The sequence below is a fragment of the Phycodurus eques genome, unplaced genomic scaffold, assembly GCF_024500275.1.
Source record: "Phycodurus eques isolate BA_2022a unplaced genomic scaffold, UOR_Pequ_1.1 contig_27, whole genome shotgun sequence".
Classification (NCBI taxonomy): Eukaryota; Metazoa; Chordata; class Actinopteri; order Syngnathiformes; family Syngnathidae; genus Phycodurus; species Phycodurus eques.
The window spans coordinates 535,688-553,845 of NW_026904024.1; the positions used below are offsets into that span (position 1 = coordinate 535,688).

At 48.2% G+C, this 18,158-nt stretch overlaps 1 protein-coding gene across 2 annotated transcripts; it reads left to right on the plus strand.

Moving 5' to 3' along the window:
- The first annotated feature begins 5,523 nt into the window (after window positions 1–5,523).
- Window positions 5,524–17,926, plus strand: pfdn2 (prefoldin subunit 2). Of its 2 annotated transcripts, XM_061669901.1 has the most exons (6): window positions 7,803–7,887; window positions 10,099–10,327; window positions 12,313–12,453; window positions 12,709–12,823; window positions 13,476–13,599; window positions 17,458–17,926. In XM_061669901.1, exons 3-6 carry the CDS (start codon window positions 12,441–12,443, stop codon window positions 17,641–17,643), a joined length of 438 nt encoding a protein of 145 aa, XP_061525885.1. In that variant the 5' UTR covers window positions 7,803–7,887; window positions 10,099–10,327; window positions 12,313–12,440; the 3' UTR covers window positions 17,644–17,926. The 2 variants fall into 2 exon arrangements, with proteins under 2 accessions (XP_061525884.1, XP_061525885.1); XM_061669900.1 differs by lacking the exons at window positions 10,099–10,327; window positions 12,313–12,453; window positions 12,709–12,823 and adding an exon at window positions 5,524–5,677 and having other exon boundaries at window positions 7,799–7,887.
- The last annotated feature ends 232 nt before the right edge of the window (window positions 17,927–18,158 follow it).

Sequence of the window (18,158 nt, forward strand, 5' to 3'; positions counted from 1 at the left end):
CACCGACCTAGTACATTCACGTAAACTACGCCTGATTTGCGTTATTCTGACTTCCGTGTTCTTCCTTGTCCTCAGTGCTCCTTCAGGATTCCCCGCCTTGCTGACCTCTTCCACCACGCCGCCGAGCCATCTACCTGCTCACGCCACCCGCCTGCCGCGCGTTCCCCGTCTCGATGAACCGCCATTACGCCTCAGAGGTCCAACTCCCACTTCCTTTTCAATCAACTACTCACCACAAACTTCTCAGCCTCCGCTTGATACTGGCTCCAGTTAAAATGGATACCTTGGTTTTGTGACAGAATACTCCATGGACCCAGCAGCCCCGGAGGCACTCAGACAAGTACTCACCCTCCAAGGCGCCCATATAGGAAGACAGGACAAAGCTCTCCAGGAAATCATGGAATGTTTAACCACGCTCACGCAACACGTTTCCCTCCTTTCTGCCAAATTGCAGTCCGACCACCCTCCCACAAGTACTCCTTCCGAGCCCGCGGCCTCCGATGGATCCCGCCTCCCGTACAAAGAGCCTCATGTTCCTCCGCCTGAGCCCTGCTCCGGGGACCTAGGTGCATGCAGTCAATTCCTCCTCAATTGCTATCTGGTATTCAATCTACAACCGTTAAGATACCCCACCGAACAATCCAAAGTAGTATACGGAACTAACCTCCTACGGGGAAAAGCAGCAAAATCGCCTGCCGCGTCATGGCACAACTCTTACCCGCTACTCCCGTCATTCACATCCTTTTCTGCGGAACTAAGAAGAGATTTTGATCATCCCGTTCAGAGCAGGGAAGCCACCCGGTGCCTCCTCACGCTTACTCAGGGGTCTAGTTCCGTAGAAGTTGGAATACTTGCGGGTGACTGCGGAAATGATCCGGCGTTAAAGGGGTATTTCGGAGGCGCTTTCAGAGGCGCTCAAAGATGAGCTTGGCGCCCGGGAAGAACCCTCGTCCCTCAAAGAGCTTATCTCTTTATCCAGTGCGTTTGGACAACCGGCTACGGGAAAGAGCACGAGACAAGGGGCAAAGAGCACGTAAAATGACATCCTCCGTGAGCATGGTGCCGCCTTCTGGAACTTCCGACCGCCTTCTCGGCACCCCCCTGTTGCACCAGATGAACCCACGCAGCTCGACAACACCAGGTTAGACCCCCTGGAACGTCAGCGCCGTGTCACCCAGCAACTGTGCATTTATTGCGGTAAATCAGGCCATTTCATCTCCACATGCCCCTGGAGACCAGAAGACCGGGCACACCACGACCCGAGAGCGCCGTGGCGAGCCAGACATCCATTTCCCCGAGCTCTCCCTCCCGTATGACCGTTCCCGCATGTATTCTTGGTTCCGTTCACAACACACCTGTTATTTCACTCATTGAAATACTCACTCACTCAGATCTTTAACAGATCTTTGGAAATGTGCGAAGTTCCATCCTGTTTCAAACGCTCCACCATCATTCCAGTCCCCAAGAAACCTGCAATCTCTGGTCTGAATGACTACAGGCCTGTCGCTTTGACATCTGTGGTCATGAAGTCCTTTGAACGTCTCGTGCTGGACCACCTCAAGAGTGTCACAGGTCCCCTGCTGGACCCCCTGCAGTTTGCCTACCAAGCGAACAGGTCTGCGGATGATGCAGTCGACATGGGACTGCACTTCATCCTAGAACACCTCGACAGTGCAGGGACCTACGCGAGGATCCTGTTTGTGGACTTCAGCTCAGCGTTCAACACCATCATCCCTGAACTCCTTTCAACCAAGCTTCTCCAGCTCAGCGTCTCACCTGCCATCTGCCAGTGGATCTACAGCTTTCTGACGGACAGGACACAGCAGGTCAGGCTGGGGGAGGCCACCTCATCCGCACGCAGCATCAGCACTGGGGCGCCCCAAGGTTGCGTCCTCTCTCCGCTGCTCTTCTCTCTCTACACGAACGACTGCACCTCAGCGAGCCCGACTGTCAAGCTCCTGAAGTTTGCAGATGACACCACTGTCATCGGCCTCATCGAGGACGGTGACGAGTCTGCATATCGACAGGAAGCGGAGCGGCCGGAGCTGCGGTGCGGCCGACGCAACCTGGAGCTGAACACGCTCAAGACGGTAGAGATGATCGTGGACTTCAGGAGGCATCCTTCGCCACAGCTGCCCCTCACGTTGTCCGGCTGCCTTGTGTCAACCGTCGAGACCTTCTAGTTCTTGGGAATTACAATCTCTCAGGACCTGAAGTGGGCGAACAACATCAACTCCGTCCTCAAAAAGGCCCAGCAGAGGATGTACTTCCTGCGGCTTCTGAGAAAGCACGGCCTGCCACCGGAGCCGCTGAGACAGTTCTACACAGCGGTCGTCGAATCGGTCCTGTGTTCTTCCATCACAGTCCGGTTTGGTGCTGCTACAAAAAAGGACAAACTCCGACTGCAACGGACAATCAAAACTGCTGAAAGGATTGTCGGTACCCCCGTACCCACCATTGAGGACTTGCACGCTGCCAGAACTAAGACAAGGGCGTGCAAAATCCTATCGGACCGTCCGCACCCCGGTCACCGGCTCTTCCGGCTCCTTCCCTCAGGTAGGCGCTACCGATCAACGCAAACTAGAACTAGTAGACATTCCGACAGCTTCTTCCCTCTTGCGATCAACTTCTTAAACACCTAACCTACAATTCCATTACAACAAGCTGGCAATTTTTTGACTTGAGTTCGTTGTCACATTTCTGTGGGGCCAATGATGTATTACTCGTGCACTCACTGTAGTTGTCTCGCCATGCTGCACTATTTGCATATACTGGCCACTCATGCCAGAGTAGCATCTGCTCCATTTGCACACTGATTGAGGAGTAGCTGCAACATTTGCACAACTGACATTGTCCCAGATGATCGCACGACTCGTCACTTTAAACCGCATACACTCCTTGAAGTCTCGGCGCCCTTTGCACAACGGTCATTGCGCCGGACTATTGCAATATTAGCCGTTCGAACTGTTCTAAGTGCTAGAGGACTCTGCATCTTTTTGCACAATTGTTTTTTGTCAATGTCTTTATGTCCCCAAAGTGTTCTGTAAATTGACTGTCTGTCGTACTAGAGCGGCTCCAACTACCGGAGACAAATTCCTTGTGTGTTTTGGACATACTTGGCAAATAAAGATGATTCTGATTCTGATTCTGATTCTGATCATTTCATTCACGAGGGATTGGCACATCAGCTCCAACTCCCTCTCGAACCACTCCAGTCACCCTAAAAAGTCACTGACCTGGATAGGCGACCCATCTCCCCTGTCACCCACCAAACAGCTCCATTTGCATTACTCATCTCAGGAAACCACCGTGAGGACATTTCATTATTCATTATATCTTCCCCTGAGACCCCGTTAGTCCTCGGAGTTCCCTGGCTCAAAAACCACAACCCTGCCATAGACTGGACCCACCTTGCTATCACCGGGTGTAGTCCTCACTGCCACTCGCACTGTCTGCCTTTCTGCCACGCTACCCTCCAGCAAACCTCAACCACCTACAACACCAGTCGACCTCTCCCTGGTGCCGGAAGAATACCATGATCTTTCCCCAGTTTTCAGTAAGGATCTTGCCATTTCTCTAACCAACGCTCCCGCAGTCTTCCAAACTTTCATTAATGACGTCCTCCGCGACACGCTGAACCGGTTTGTTTTCGTCTACTTCGACGACAGGCTCATTTTCTCCCGCTCCCCCGAAAAACACCGCAGTCATGTCCGCCAAGTCCTCCAGCGCCTCCTTGATAACCGCCTGTATGTCAACCTGGAAAAGTGTGAGTTCCACCTCTCCTCCGTACACTTCCTGGGCTATTTCATTGCCAAAGGTCAATTACGACAAGACCCAGCCAAGATGCAAGCAGTCGTCAACTGGCCCACTCCCACCACCCGCAAAGAACTACAACACTTCCTGGGATTCACCAACTTCTATCGCCGCTTCATCCGCAATGACAGTCAAGTGGCGACGACTCTCACCTCCGCCAGCCCCCCTTTCCAGTGGTCCCCGGCCGCATCCCGAGTTTTCGACCAGCTAAAGACCCCGTTCACCAGTGCTCCCATCCTACGCCACCCTGACCCCTTCCTCCAGTTTGTGGTGGAAGTTGACACCTCAGACACTGGGGCGTGGGCCGTGCTCTCACAGTGGGACCCCACGTGCCAGAAATGTCATCCGTGTGCATTTTTTCCCGTCGTCTGTCCCCTGCCAAAAGAAACTATGATGTTGGCAACCTGTTGGATTTATCTCACCCAACATTATAATGAATAGACACAAAAGGAATGAAGACGCTGGTTTCTGTTTCTCATGAGGAGGGCGCATGGGAGATTGTTCAGGTTAAAGCCTCTCAACACGCTCCAAACAATCTCCCCCGTCGCTCCTGCATTGATTTGAAAATAGGAGGGTTTTACAAGACATCATGTTCGAAGCACTAAGACACAACATAAATCATGGGAAACTTCCGGTCGAGGGTCCAAATGGGACACTCGTTATCGGTTCGCCGATTATCACGTTGTTTTGTTAGCCCCTTTCGCAACAGTATCGTTGGGATTTCTCATCTTGTGCCTTTCGCACGGACACAACACAAAACATGGGACCAGACCAACACCTGCCACGTCCCCGATCACGTCCTTGGTCAAGGCGTCCTTCCATCGGATGATGCTGAGTCACCTTCTTGAAGGCGAGACATCTTCCTTTCTAAAAATTGTCCATAATACTCATGCAAGCTAAGCAAATAAATGATAACTTCTCAAATATATCTAACAGGCGACAATAATGTTTGAACATAAAATAGCTTGTCTTTGTAGTGTATTCAATTAAATACGGGTTGGACATGATTTGCAAATCATTCTATTCTGTTTTTATTTATGTTTAACACAATGTCCCAACTTCATTGGAATTGGGGCTGTACAATAATTTGGGTTTCCAGCTTCATAAAACCCGTGAAATTAGGAGTTCACATTTTTTTTAATTTTATTTTATTTTATTTAGTGATTTACTTACTTATCAGTTTTTGTAGAAATAATGAAAAAAAAATAATAATAATAATTTAAAAAAAAATAATAATAATATATATATATATATATATATAGAAGCATCGGTGAGCACATCTGCCTCACAGTACTGAGGATCGGGGTTCAAATCCCGCCTGTGTGGAGTTTGCATGTTCTCCCCGTGTCCTGCGTGTCTTTTCTCCGGGCTCTCCGGTTTCCTCTCACATCCCAAAAACATGCATTCATTGGAGACTCGAAATTGCCCGTAGGTGTTAATGTGCGGACGAATGGTTGTTTGTTTCTATGTGCCCTGCGATTGGCTGGCGACCAGTTCGGGGTTCGCCTCCCGCCCGCAATTAGCTGGGAGAGGCTCCAGCACGCCCGCGACCCTTGTAAGGATAAAGCGGTACAGAAAATGGAGGGATATATTCTTTTCCATTGCTATAGAAACATTATAGCTGAGGAGGGCAGTAATTCGCCATGTAGCGTTTACACAAGAAGAAGAAGAAGAAGAAGAAGAAAAGAAGTAGAAGAAGAAGAAGAAAAAGAAGTAGAAGAAGAAGACGTAGAAGAAGAACCATCAACATCATCATCATCATCATCACCACCATCTTTCAATAATGGCATCGAACGGTAACAACATGGCTTCCAAAGCTGGTAGCAGTGGCGGAGGAAAACAGTCCAACCCCTCCGCCGAACAGGTACCGGCCCGTGCCAGCTTTTCGTGCGTTTGTGTCTGACCGCCGGTACGCCTTCTTCGCCTGGATCGACAGGCCGCATGAAGCCCTTCGGCTGACGCTAGCTTGCCATCACCATCTTTGCCTTTGTCAGTGTCTTAAGTTCTCCATGAGTGCATCTTCTTAATGGAAGGTTGCTTTTTATTTATTTATTATATATATATATATATATATATATATATATATATATATATGTAAATGGTAGATGCTTCCAGTGTTTTCTTAGCCGTGTTATGTTTTTTAAATAAATATAGCCATCTTTTATGTTTGCCGTTACTGTTCGGTCAGCGTGGTATCGACGCTATTTGTACACTGAGGTGGGTAGAGTTGCCAAATATTCTACTCAAGTAAAAGTTAAGAGTTGTTCAAAAAAAAAAAAAAAATTGCATAAGAGTTAAAAGAACACAGTGAAACAACGACTCAAGTACTGAGTAATTGGTGAGTAACTTATGGTTTTATTTAAATCAGAGCATGAACATCACTAAAATAAAAATATCGAAATAAAACGTGAACCCGCCAATTCTGGTGTGTGCGTGCGTGTGAGCGAGATTAGCTCGGACCCCGAGAGATGTTTTACAGTTACTTGTGATAAAATAGGGCTAATATGCACAGCCAAAACAACAACAAAGCATCTGCAATTTGCCGAAAGGTGTTTTCTCCAATTAGAAGTGGGCTGAAATATCCACATTTGGTCAGACAGTGCCAGACAAATACTTTAATACATGAACGCTGATGTGTTTCTTCATCTACATGGAAACGCTACTCGCATTCCGTGACCTTCAATGGTCGCGACGATCTTCCCAACATCGTGACCGCTTCGTTTAGCCGGGCTGGTGTATCTCGTGTTCATAGCGATGCCCGGGAAGCCCAATAGAAGACGACGTGCGCGGTCATGTGAATTGTGTCGTTTGATTGGTGAACTAGACGTAAACGTTACTCGCGCTGAAATTGGATTGGGGCCAAGCAGCGCCCATTGCGGAAGTCGTAGTATAAACGGGTCGTGCACAAAATAGTTGATTTAAAAAAAAAAAAAAAAAAAAAGTAGCGAGCTGCATTTAGATCATTGTAATGGAGTAAAAGTAAAAAGTATGGTGTATTAAAACTACAAGTACAATTGATCCAAAATGCTGCTTGAGTAAATGTAGTACGTTCCTACCCACCTCTGTTTAGAATCACTGTACCAGCTGAGCCTACTGGGGTCTTTGCAGTCAAATGATGTATTTCCATTCGTTGTCTGTAGCGCTTGTTCTCTTTAAGGTTGTGGGTGAGCCTATTCCAGCTGTCTATGGGCGAGAGGCGCTATTCACCCTGAACTGGTCGCCAGTCAATGGCGGGTTACATACTGGGAAACACCCATCCATAATGGATTTTATAGGGCTTCTCCTTATTATTGTTGCGGATATTTTGGAGCCCGTCCCAGCTGACTTAACAATTCAGCTCACTTATAACTTCAGAAAACACCGTGCAGTAAATTGCAAATTGTTTTATTTTTGTGCCTGCGTGGGTTTTCTCCAGTTACTCCGGTTTCCTTCCACATCCCAAAAACGTGCGTGCGAGGTTGATTGAAGACTCTAAATTACCCCAAGGTGTGAATGTGATTGCCAAAGTTTGTTTGTTTATATGTGCCCTGCGATTGTTGGCGATCAGTTCAGGGTGTACCCTGCCTATCGCCCGAAGTTAGCTAGGATAGGCCCCTGCACGCCCGCGACCTTAGTGAGGAGAAGCAAATGGCTGCATTATAACAAAGAATGAAAAATGTCCGAATACTTTCCGTACCCACTGTAAGTGAGAGGCGGTATCCACCCAAACCGGTCGCCTGGGCACGTCAACAAACCGTTCTTCATACTCACCCTATTGATAATTTAGGAAGCAAAGGTACCTGGAGAATCTCACAGAGGCACAGGGAGAACATTGCAAACCGACTTAGGAAGTCGGGAGCCAAGATTCGAACCACCGACCTCAGAACCGTGAGGCCCCTTGTCCCACCGTGTTGCCCGATCGAACGTGTTTTTAGTCAATTGCAATCCTGAGGGACCACGTTATGGAAAAGGGTCAACGGATTCACTTGAGTGTGCTGTTTGCCAGGTGGTGGCAACATTTCAGAGGATGCGTCAGGAGCAGCGAAATATGGCCTCGAAAGCAGCCGAGTTAGAGATGGAATCCAATGAACACAGGTGGGTCTCTCGTGCTTCTAACGTGCATTTCCTTGTTAAAGCGAAACATCGATAGGCGCAGAGGTTAGGGACGAAGCTGCGGCGCAAAAATGTGATTGACACCCCCCCGCTTGTTATTTGCAGTTTAATAAGCTGTAAATAACAACTATTCCAATTATTTCCCTTTTTTTTTTTTTTTTTTTTTTTCCAGCGCAAATGATCCCAAGTACATTTTGAAAATTCTTATTTCAATTATTATTCATTTATTATATTGTATTTATAGTATATACTGTAGATCATAATACATTGGTTATTCATTCATAAACTGATTATCTGTATGGGGGTTAAATTTCAGTCCACCTCCGCAATAGGTGAAATTCGTGAAATGGAAACCCTATTTAAGGACACCCTAGGTATGTTTCTGTTGCGTTTACGGCAATTAAATTTTTGGAAATGCCCATAAACACACCTAAAACAACACAAACGCATTTAAACACAATTTATTGAGAGAGGGCAAAAGCAATGGATAGCCCAAAAATATTTTACAAACCGTATCAAAAATAGAATAACAATTTTAATCAGAATAAGCACTATATACTGTAATTTCTCATTTATAATGCACACCCATGTATATTACGCACTCCCAAAGTTGACCCCAAAATTCTGGAAACCCCTTCTACCCATGTATAATGCATTTTTACAATGCATGATTTTGCTTCTACCGACATGATCAAAACATGAAGTATTATCTGTATTTTGTTAGTTTTTTCAAAGAATTATTCTGAAGTTAAGCACCTTATTTGAACATGTAATACTTTCATTTTATTTACTTGCTCTTATTTTGAAGTTCACGGTCTTACTTTCATTTAGTAAATGAGAAAACAAACAGTTGTGCTCATATGTTTGATTACCCAGGCACAATTTGTAAGATGGGTACAATTATCGTGCTTCTCCTGGCTCTTCATATTTTATTTGAATGGGATTCAAATTAAACTGTCCAACATTTCAGAAAAACATTTGCATCAAACAAAACATAACCATAAAGAAATTAATGATGGTTGTTGTTCAGTCATCAGTCGGATTTATAAAAACAATCTTTCACAAATTCTGCCAGGGTATGTAAACTTAACGTGATTTCTCATGTATAATGTGCCATAACCTATAGATTTATTATTATTATTTATAAAATGGGAAAGTTTTTAAAAAATCATTTCCCCCTATACCGATGTATAATGCATGATTTTTGACATATTTTGTGGGGGGGGGGGGGTGCATTATACACGAGAAATTACGGTAGTTTGTACTTCTCACTGGGAGCCCTTATTACCCCATTATGAAACAAAACAAAGGTTTTGAACTAGACTTTACACCGATTTGTATCGGCCTTATCGGTACCGGCCGATAATTAGCATTTTATGCTGATCGGCTTTAATGTCATCATTCGCCGAGCCCATCAATGACGTCATTGATCACCGTGTGCCCGATGCAACAAAGCGGCCCTAGAACATAACAGAGCCTCCGCCATCTTTCACAATCGGGACAGTGTTCTTTTGTTGGTTTACTTCAGTTTTGCGTCGGTGGACACAGATCTAATGTGCCTTCTTTTCAAAATGTTCCAGTTTTGTGTCGTTTGTCCGTAGGACATTCTCCCAGAAGCTTTGTTGCTAATTCCGATCTCGATTTTTATGATATACCCTGCGTTCCATTTGAACTCGGAAGTCCGAATTTCCAAATTCTTAGTTGGAAATTCAAATGGAACGCCTTCTGAAGTTGGATTTCCCACTCATAAAGTCAGAGGTTGGCTTTCAAAGATGGCTGCTGCGAGTGTCAACGGTAAGTAAGCTCCTGTAAAAATCTGTTTCTTATCACTTCTGAATAGTTTTTGTCTCGCTCAATCAACCGTATATATACTATTGTTCGACGAAGATATATGGTAATATTGCTGAAATCCAAAATACCCTTTTCAAGTGGTATATGCGAGCTACGATGTAGCCCGTACTAACAATGGCTAACATTAGCCCGTGGCTTCTTGCTCGGCATGTTTTCATTTGCGACCTGTTTATGTAGCAGTGAATGACCTCTGGACTAGGTGTACACATTGTTAATATTGTTCTAACTGATAAATGAACTGAGAGTATAATGATCTTTCCTGTGGTTGGCCATTGTTAATATTGTTCTAACTGATAAATGAACTGAGAGTATAATGATCTTTCCTGTGGTTGGCATGTCAAGCGAGGGTGGAAGTAAGAAGACCAAAGGCGCTTTTAGACCTTCAGGTGTCACCCTGCCTCTCGCCTCCAGCACCCACCCGGCGCCAACACGGCCTCATAAGGACCGGCGTGCCTTCCAATTCCTCTGTGAGGCCGGTCAGAGGCGCCATGAAGAGTTGCTGGCTCAGCTGAAGTCAGTCCAGCAAGGGTTTTAGGCCCTGATGCGTCAACGTATAGATCAACTGTAAGAGGTAACCCTTTTCTTAGAGTTGAATTTTTTTTTTGTTCACACTTTTGCACAATGTTCACCACCGTACTACCGGGACAAACTTTGTTTTGCCAAATTTGCGTCTTTGTTGTTTTGAAAAAATATTTTCATCCACTCCATTGTATTTCGACTTGAAATCATTGCAGTAAATAATAAGACAAATTACAACCGAGTAAAACACTTTTTTTTTTATTGGCAGGACAAAAGTTATGACAGCAGTGCCTTAATGATTGACTATTTTTAGTATGAACATTTTAAGAAAGAGCAGGATCATTTCGCAGCAAGGCCTTGTGACGTTTGAAGTGTATCCTCAGGTACTCCTTTTCATTTGCCTGTCTTGGGCACTGGACTGTGGACCACTACAGCCATGGTGATCAGAGAAACGGGCAGGAGAGTACTTGGTTTATCTTCTGGTAGGAAAATGGAGAAGGGGACTTGGTGGTGGAACCTCAAAGTACAGGAAATCATACAAGGAAAGGGGGTAACTAAGAAGAAGTGGAACACTGAGAGGACTGAGGAGAGGAGAAGGAATAGATAGAGATGCGACGTAGGGCGAAGGAAGAGGTGGCAAAGGCCAAACGAGGCATATGATGACATGTATGCCAGGTTGGACACTAAAGAAGGAGAACAAGATCTATTCAGGTTGGCCAGACGGAGGGATAGAGATGGGAAGGATGGGCAGCAGGTTAGGCTGATTAAGTATAGAGTTGGAAATGTGTTGACTGGTGCCAGTAGTGCGCTGGACAGATGGAAAGAATACTTTAAGGAGTTGATGAATCAGGACTATCAGTGAAAAAGAAGCGTAGAAGAGGCAAGTGTAATGGACCAGGAAGTAGCAATGATTAGTAAGGGTGACGTTAGAAAGGCACTAAAGAGGATGAAAAATGGAAAGGCAGTTGGACCTGTGGAGGTATGGAAGCATCTCGGAGAGGTGGCTGTGGAGTTTTTGACCAGCTTGGTCAACAGAATTCTAGCAAGTGAGAAGATGCCCGAGGAAAGGAGGAAAAGTGCGCTGGTGCCCATTTTTAAGAACGAAGGCGGTGTGCAGAGCTGTGGCAACTACAGAGGAATAAAGTGGATGAGCCACACAATGAAGTTATGGGAAAGAGTAGTGGAGGCGAGACTCAGGACAGAAGTGAGGATTCGCGAGCAACAGTATGGTTTCATGCCGAGAAAGAGTACCACACATGCATGATTTGCCCTGAGGGTGTTGTTGGAGAAATACAGAGAAGGTCCGAAGGAGCTACATTGTGTCTTTGTGGATCTTGAGAAAGCCTATGACAGAGTACCCGGAGACAAAAATGTATTTCGGTAAAGAATAGGACACAATAATATTTTAAACCTATCCCAAGAAAGAGCGAGAGCAACACACACGAAGATGAAAACATTAGCCCCGCGACTTTATCTAAACAATGAAATACACCAAAAGAAAAAATAGGCTACCTTCTGAGTCTTTGTGTTGTCTCTTCATCCACTGTGTTTGAAGGTTCCAGAAGTTGTTTGTATTCAGACAAGGCAAGCACGAGATCCCGTTCGTGGAGGTCGGCATCTTTTTTCCCGACTTGGTAAATGGAGCGCTGTAACTCGGGACTGACTTACATTCCCAGCTCCGACTTCCGACTTCTGAGGATGGAAATGGAACGTAGCGTTATTTCCGACAGCGGTGTCCTCCTTGTTCATCTCCCATGAAGTCCACTGTGGCTCAAACGGTGACTGGTGGTGCGATCTGACGCTGATTGTTACCAAACCATCGGTTTTCCTCCTGCCGCGACATGCAGGGAGGTTGGCTGCATTTCCGTGGATCTTAGATTTCTGAATATGTGCAACTGTAGTCGCAGGAAGATCAAGCTGCTTGGAGATGGTCTTTTAGCCTTGGTCTCTTAACGTGCTTGTCTACAATTGTCTTTGTAATCTGTTTGTTTGTCCCCCCCCCCCCCATTTAACAATTGTTTCTGTATTTAAATGCAGGCTGCAGACCCCAATATGAGAGGGACTACACGGCTGTGTTCCGTTTCCCATTTCCTGACAGGCCCAGACATCCCGGAGCTGAAACCGGCAGGAAATCTGGCAGCTGTTGTCTAGCGTCTGTGATCATAATGGCAGCCCAAGGTGAGAAGAAGGTTTGTTAATTCAACCCTTTTAGCACCGTAGATTCCTGCGGGCCCTGACCCGAACCCCCCCTACCCACCACAATAAAAACTGTATGTGCTGTGTATTTCATGATCTGTTAACATACGTTTCCGGTCTCCAGATTCAAGAAACGGGCTACTGTGATGCAGAGTTTTCTCTCTTGTCAAGAGACAAAGACCGACTTCAGGGCAGCAAAACACTTGATTTGTCAAATGTAATGTCTCCCTGCCACAGTGTTACACTGCTCCAAAGAACTGTTGAGGAAATGCAAGAGCAGCGCCAGCAAGACCCTCAACCAAGTCCCTTCGACACCCTCCAAAGACCCTCGAACGGCCGAATTTGTAGCATGGTAGTTTATGTCCACATATTTTGTTAATAAAGACACTCAATCAGTCTTTCGAGCAGCCTGTGTTTGTTTTGGCTGAAACGCAAAAGTTCCCGACAAAATATCCAAACGTTCCAGTGAGGTGACACTAGGGGTCGGCATTGTGCAAGCCACTCGTGTCTTCTATAACGCCAACAAGACTAACATGACAGCTCGTCCGCGGGGGCTTAATTCCAGCGGCTTTGAAACAGCTTTCCGGCGACGAGTCAAACGGCACGATCTATGCCGGGGGGTCGGCAACCCGCGGAGCTCTTTAGCGCCGCCCGAGTGGCTCTCGGGAGCTTTTTCAAAAATGTATGGAAATGGAAAAAGATGGCGGCGAAAAATATATTTTTTGTTTTAATGTGGTTTCTGTAGGAGGACAAACATGACACAAACTGTGTCTTTCAACATTGGGTTGCCGACCCCTGATCTATGCAATTGAAAACCGTGACCGCAAATCTGAGCTGTGAACCAAACCGTGGATTTTTGTAGACCGTTCCAGCCCTAGCACGAATAAGTGGGATTTAAGTGAATGGTTGAGGTTATATTCGAATGGAAACTTTGTGAATTGTGATTGAGGAGTGACTGTATTTCTTTCAAGTTGACTTTCTGATTGATTCGCATCTCCCTCTAGCCTAGTGATTGACACCCTGAAGGACGTGGATCCATCCCGGAAATGCTTCCGTCTCGTCGGCGGCGTGTTGGTGGAGAGGACGGTGAAAGAAGTTCTGCCGGCATTGCAGACTAACAAGGACCAGGTAACAAATGACGACAGACTTTGACTTCTTCGTTGGGCGCCGTTTGCGCCAATCCAGCTTTAGCGCGACTGACCTTGAAGTCGACTTCACCGATCAAACGACGCAAGAAAGTCACACGACCTTGCACGTCTTCCATTGGGCTTCCTGGGCATAGGTATTAAAACGAGATAAACCAGCGCCCGGCTGATCGTCGCGCCTACGTGGCGGCCATGTTGGGAAGGTCGTCGTTACCATGAAGGCAACGACGCGCTACTCGTGTTTACATGTAGACAAACAAAAGCAACAGCTTTCATGGATTGTAGGATTTGTCTGGCGCTGTCTGCCCAAACGTGGATATTTCAGTTCACTTCTAAGCGAAGCACACGTAACATCGATCCGCTAATAAAGCTTGTATTCATGAGGAAACGCGCCTGCAAGTATCTAATTAGGTTACGGATGGAGATGTTAAATGTATTAAGTGACGGAGCAATGTTAGGGATTATGTCACAACACAGAATGAACGAACTTCAAATTCAGAAATGGCCAATAAAAACAAAAATATTGTGCCGAATATTTTCCTGGGGGATGCATTTGGGATGAGCCTTTGAAGTTGCTAATAGTGAAAAATGAAGTGAAACTTCCATCCATCCATTTCATTTTCTACCGCTTATCCGAGGTCGGGTCGCGGGGGCAGTAGCTTTAGCAGGGACGCCCAGACCTCCCTCTCCCCAGCCACTTCATCCAGCTGTTCCGGGGGGATCCCGAGACGTTCACAGGCCAGCCGGGTTCAGATGCCCCAGCCGCCTCATCTAGCTCCTCTCTGTGGAGGAGCAGCAGCGACGCTACTCTTGAGATACTCCCGGATGACCGAGCTTCTCACCCTATCTCTAAGGGCCGCTTGTATCCGGGATCTTGTTCCTCGTGACCATAGGTGAGGGGAGGAACGTAGATCGACCGGTAAATCGGGAGCTTCGCTTTTCGGCTTAGCTGCTCCTTCACCACAACGGATCGATGCAAAGTCTGCATATCTGCAGACGCTGCATCTCCCGATCCATTCTTCCCTCACTCGTGAACAAGACCCAAAGATACTTGAACACCTCCACTTGGGGCAGGATCTCATCCCCGACCCGGAGAGGGTACGCCACCCTTTTCCGACTGAGGACCGTGGTCTCAGATTTGGAGGTGCTGATTCTCATCCCAGACGCTTCACACGCTGCGAACCGCTCCAGTGAGAGTTGGCGATCACGGCTTGATGAAGCTAACGGAACCAGAGTCGTACAGGGACCGAACAGCCCGTATCAGGCGGTTCGGTACCCCATACCCATGAAGCACCCCCCACAGGCCCCCCCGAGGGACACGGTCGAACGCATTCTCCAAGTTCACAAAACACATGTAGACTGGTTGGGCGAACTCCCATCCGCCCTCGAGAACCCTTCCGAGGGTGTAGAGCTGGTCCACTGTTCCACGGCCAGGACGAAAACCAGACTGCTCCTCCTGAATCTGAGATTTGACTTCCTGACGGACCCTGCTCTCCACCACCCCTGAATAGACCTTACCAGGGAGGCTGAGGAGTGTGATCCCCCTGTAGTTGGAACACACCCTCTGGTCCCCCTTCTTAAAAAGGGGGACCACCACCCCAGTCTGCCAATCCACAGGCAACGGTCCCTGATGTCCATGCGATGTCGCAGAGGCGTGTCAACCAGGACAGCCCCACAACATCCACAGCCTTTAGGAACTCCGGGCGAATCTCATCCACCCCTGGGGCTCTGCCACCCAGGAGCTTTTTAACCACCTCTGTGACCTCAACCCCAGAGACAGGAGAGCCCGCCTCAGAGAACCCAGACTTGATTCCTCGTAGGAAGGCGTGTCGGTGGAATTGAGGTCTTCGAAGTATTCTCCCCACCAGCTCACAACGTCCCGAGTCGAGGTCAGCAGCGCCCCATCCCCACCATACACAGTGTTGATGGTGCACTGCTTCCCCCTCCTGAGACATCAGATGGTAGACCAGAATTTCCTCGAAGCCGTCCGGAAGTGTTTCTCCATGGCCTCACCGAACTCCTCCCATAACCCAGTTTTTGCTTCAAGGACCACCAAAGCTGCATTCCGCTTGGCCAGCCGGTACCCATCGGCCTCCGCAGGAGTCCCACAGGCCAAAAAGACCCGATATGATTACTTCTTCAGCTTGACGGCATCCCTCATTGTTGGTGTCCACCAAGGGGTTTGGGTATTTCCGCCACGACAGGCACCGACCACCTTACGGCCACTGCTCCGGTCGGCCGCCTCGACAATGGAGGCGCAGAACATGGTCCACTCGGACTCGATGTCCCTCGCCTCCCCCGGAACATGAGCAAAGTTCTGTCGGAGGTGGGAGTTGAAACTCCTTCTGACGGCGGATTCCGCCAGGCGTTCCCAGCAGACCCTCACAGTTTGGGCCTGCCACGTCGGACCGGCATCTTCCCCCACCATCGGAGCCAACTCGCCACCAGGTGGTGATCAGTTGACCGCTCCGCCCCTCTCTTCACCCGAGTCTCCAAGACATGCGGCCGCAAGTCCGTTGACACGACCACAAAGTCGATCATCGATCTGCGACCTAGGGTGTCCTGGTCCCAAGTGCACGTGTAGACACCCTTATGCTTGAACATGGTGTTCGTTAGGGACAATCCGTGATGAGCATAGAAGTCCAATAACAGAACATCGCACGGGTTCTGATCGGGGGGGCGTTCCTCCCAATCACGCCCTTCCGGGTCTCACTGTCATTGCCCACGTGAGCATTGAAGTCGCCCAGCAGAACGATGGAGTCCCCAGCGGGAGCGCTCTCCAGCACCCCCTCCAAGGACTCCAAAAAGGGTGGGTACTCTGAACTGCTGTTTGGTACTATATCTAGTCGGAACTTCTCGACCTCACACACCAGCTCGGGCTCCTTCCCTGCCAGAGAGGTGACATTCCACGTCCGTAGAGCCAGCTTCTGTAGCCGGGGATCGGATCGCCAAGGTCCCCGCCTTCGGCCACCGCCCAGCTCCCACTGCATCCGACCCCTATGGCCCCTCCCACAGGTGGTGAGCCCACGGGAAGGGGGACCCACATTACCCTTTCGGGCTGTGCCCGGACGGGGCCCACGGGTGCAGGCCCGACCATCAGGCGCCTGCCTTCGAGCCCCACCTCCAGACCTGGCTCCAGAGGGGAGCCCCGGTGACCTGGCAAGGGAAAACGGAGTCCATCGTTTGTCGTCATCATAAGGGGTCTTTGAGCCGCACTTTGTCTGGTCCCTCACCTAGGACCTAGGTGTGGGACAATGATTTTCGTCAATTTTCGTATTATATACAAGACAATTCATGTTCAAACTGATCATTTCATTTTTGCAAATATTGACTCATTTTGAGTTGGATGCCTGCAACGCGTTCCACAAAAGCTGGCACAGGGGCGAGTTTACCACTGTGTTACATTCTACCTTTCCTTTCGACAACACTCAATCGGGGTTTGGGACGCGGCGCTTTATCCTCACAAGGGTCGCTGGCGGGTTACACCCCGAACTGGTCACCGGTCAGCCACAGGGCACGTAGAGACACGAAGAACCATTCGCGCGCGCACGGCCACAGCGTCACTGAGTGGGAACTGAGCCCACGCTGCCCGCACCAAAGTCAGGCGAGTGGACCACGACACCAACAGCGACTCGTTTGGGAGCCGAGGACACTCGTTGTTGCAGCTTTTTTTCAGGAATTCTTTTCCCATTCTTGCTCGATGTACAGCTTCAGCTGACAAACTATCCAGAATGTTCCTGAGCGGTGACTCCCAACCCCGCAGGGCCACGGACAGTGACATCCGAGGAAGCCAGGGTTCCACGCATTGAAGCCTAAAGCCTCTCCTTTTGTGTCCCCACAGATCTCCAAAATCCTGGAGTCCATCAGCACCAAGATGCAGGAGAAGGGGCGCGAACTCACAGAGTACAGAGAACGCTACAACATTCGCCTGGTGGGCGAGGGAGAGGCGCAAGGCCAGTCGACGGAATCCTCCAAGGATAGCGAAGGCGGCGGCTCTAAAAGCGGCGCTGGTGTTTTGGTTTCATAGTTCTTTTTCAAGGGCGCGGCTCTGTGGTATCTTGCGTATGGAAAACAAATCTAGATCTCAAGATTTTGGACTGACAGCTTAAGGATGTGACGTGCCCTACTAAATCCGTTTTCTGATTTGATGGGGCTCGAATGTCGTTTACCAGTCGCTAAGTAATGTGGCAGCGCAATGACTTTTGTTCTCACGAGCTGCGTTTGGAAAAGTTTTAGTTGCGCGGGCCCTCCAACGGAATTATCTGTATGCATCATATCGCAGATTGATTCATAAACGGTATACAGTTGCATCTCAGTTTCGATTATCATTGAAAAGTTCACGGTGGGCGACTGGTTAGCACAACCGCCTCACAGTTCTGAGGACGGCGGTTCAAATCCGGCCTCGCCCGCATGTTCTCCCCGTGTCTGCAAAACACGCGTGGTAGGTTAATTGAGGACTCTAAATCGCCAGTCGGTGCCAACGTGAGGGCGAAGGCTCCTTTGTTTATACAGCATGTGCCCTGCGATTGGCTGGCGACCAGT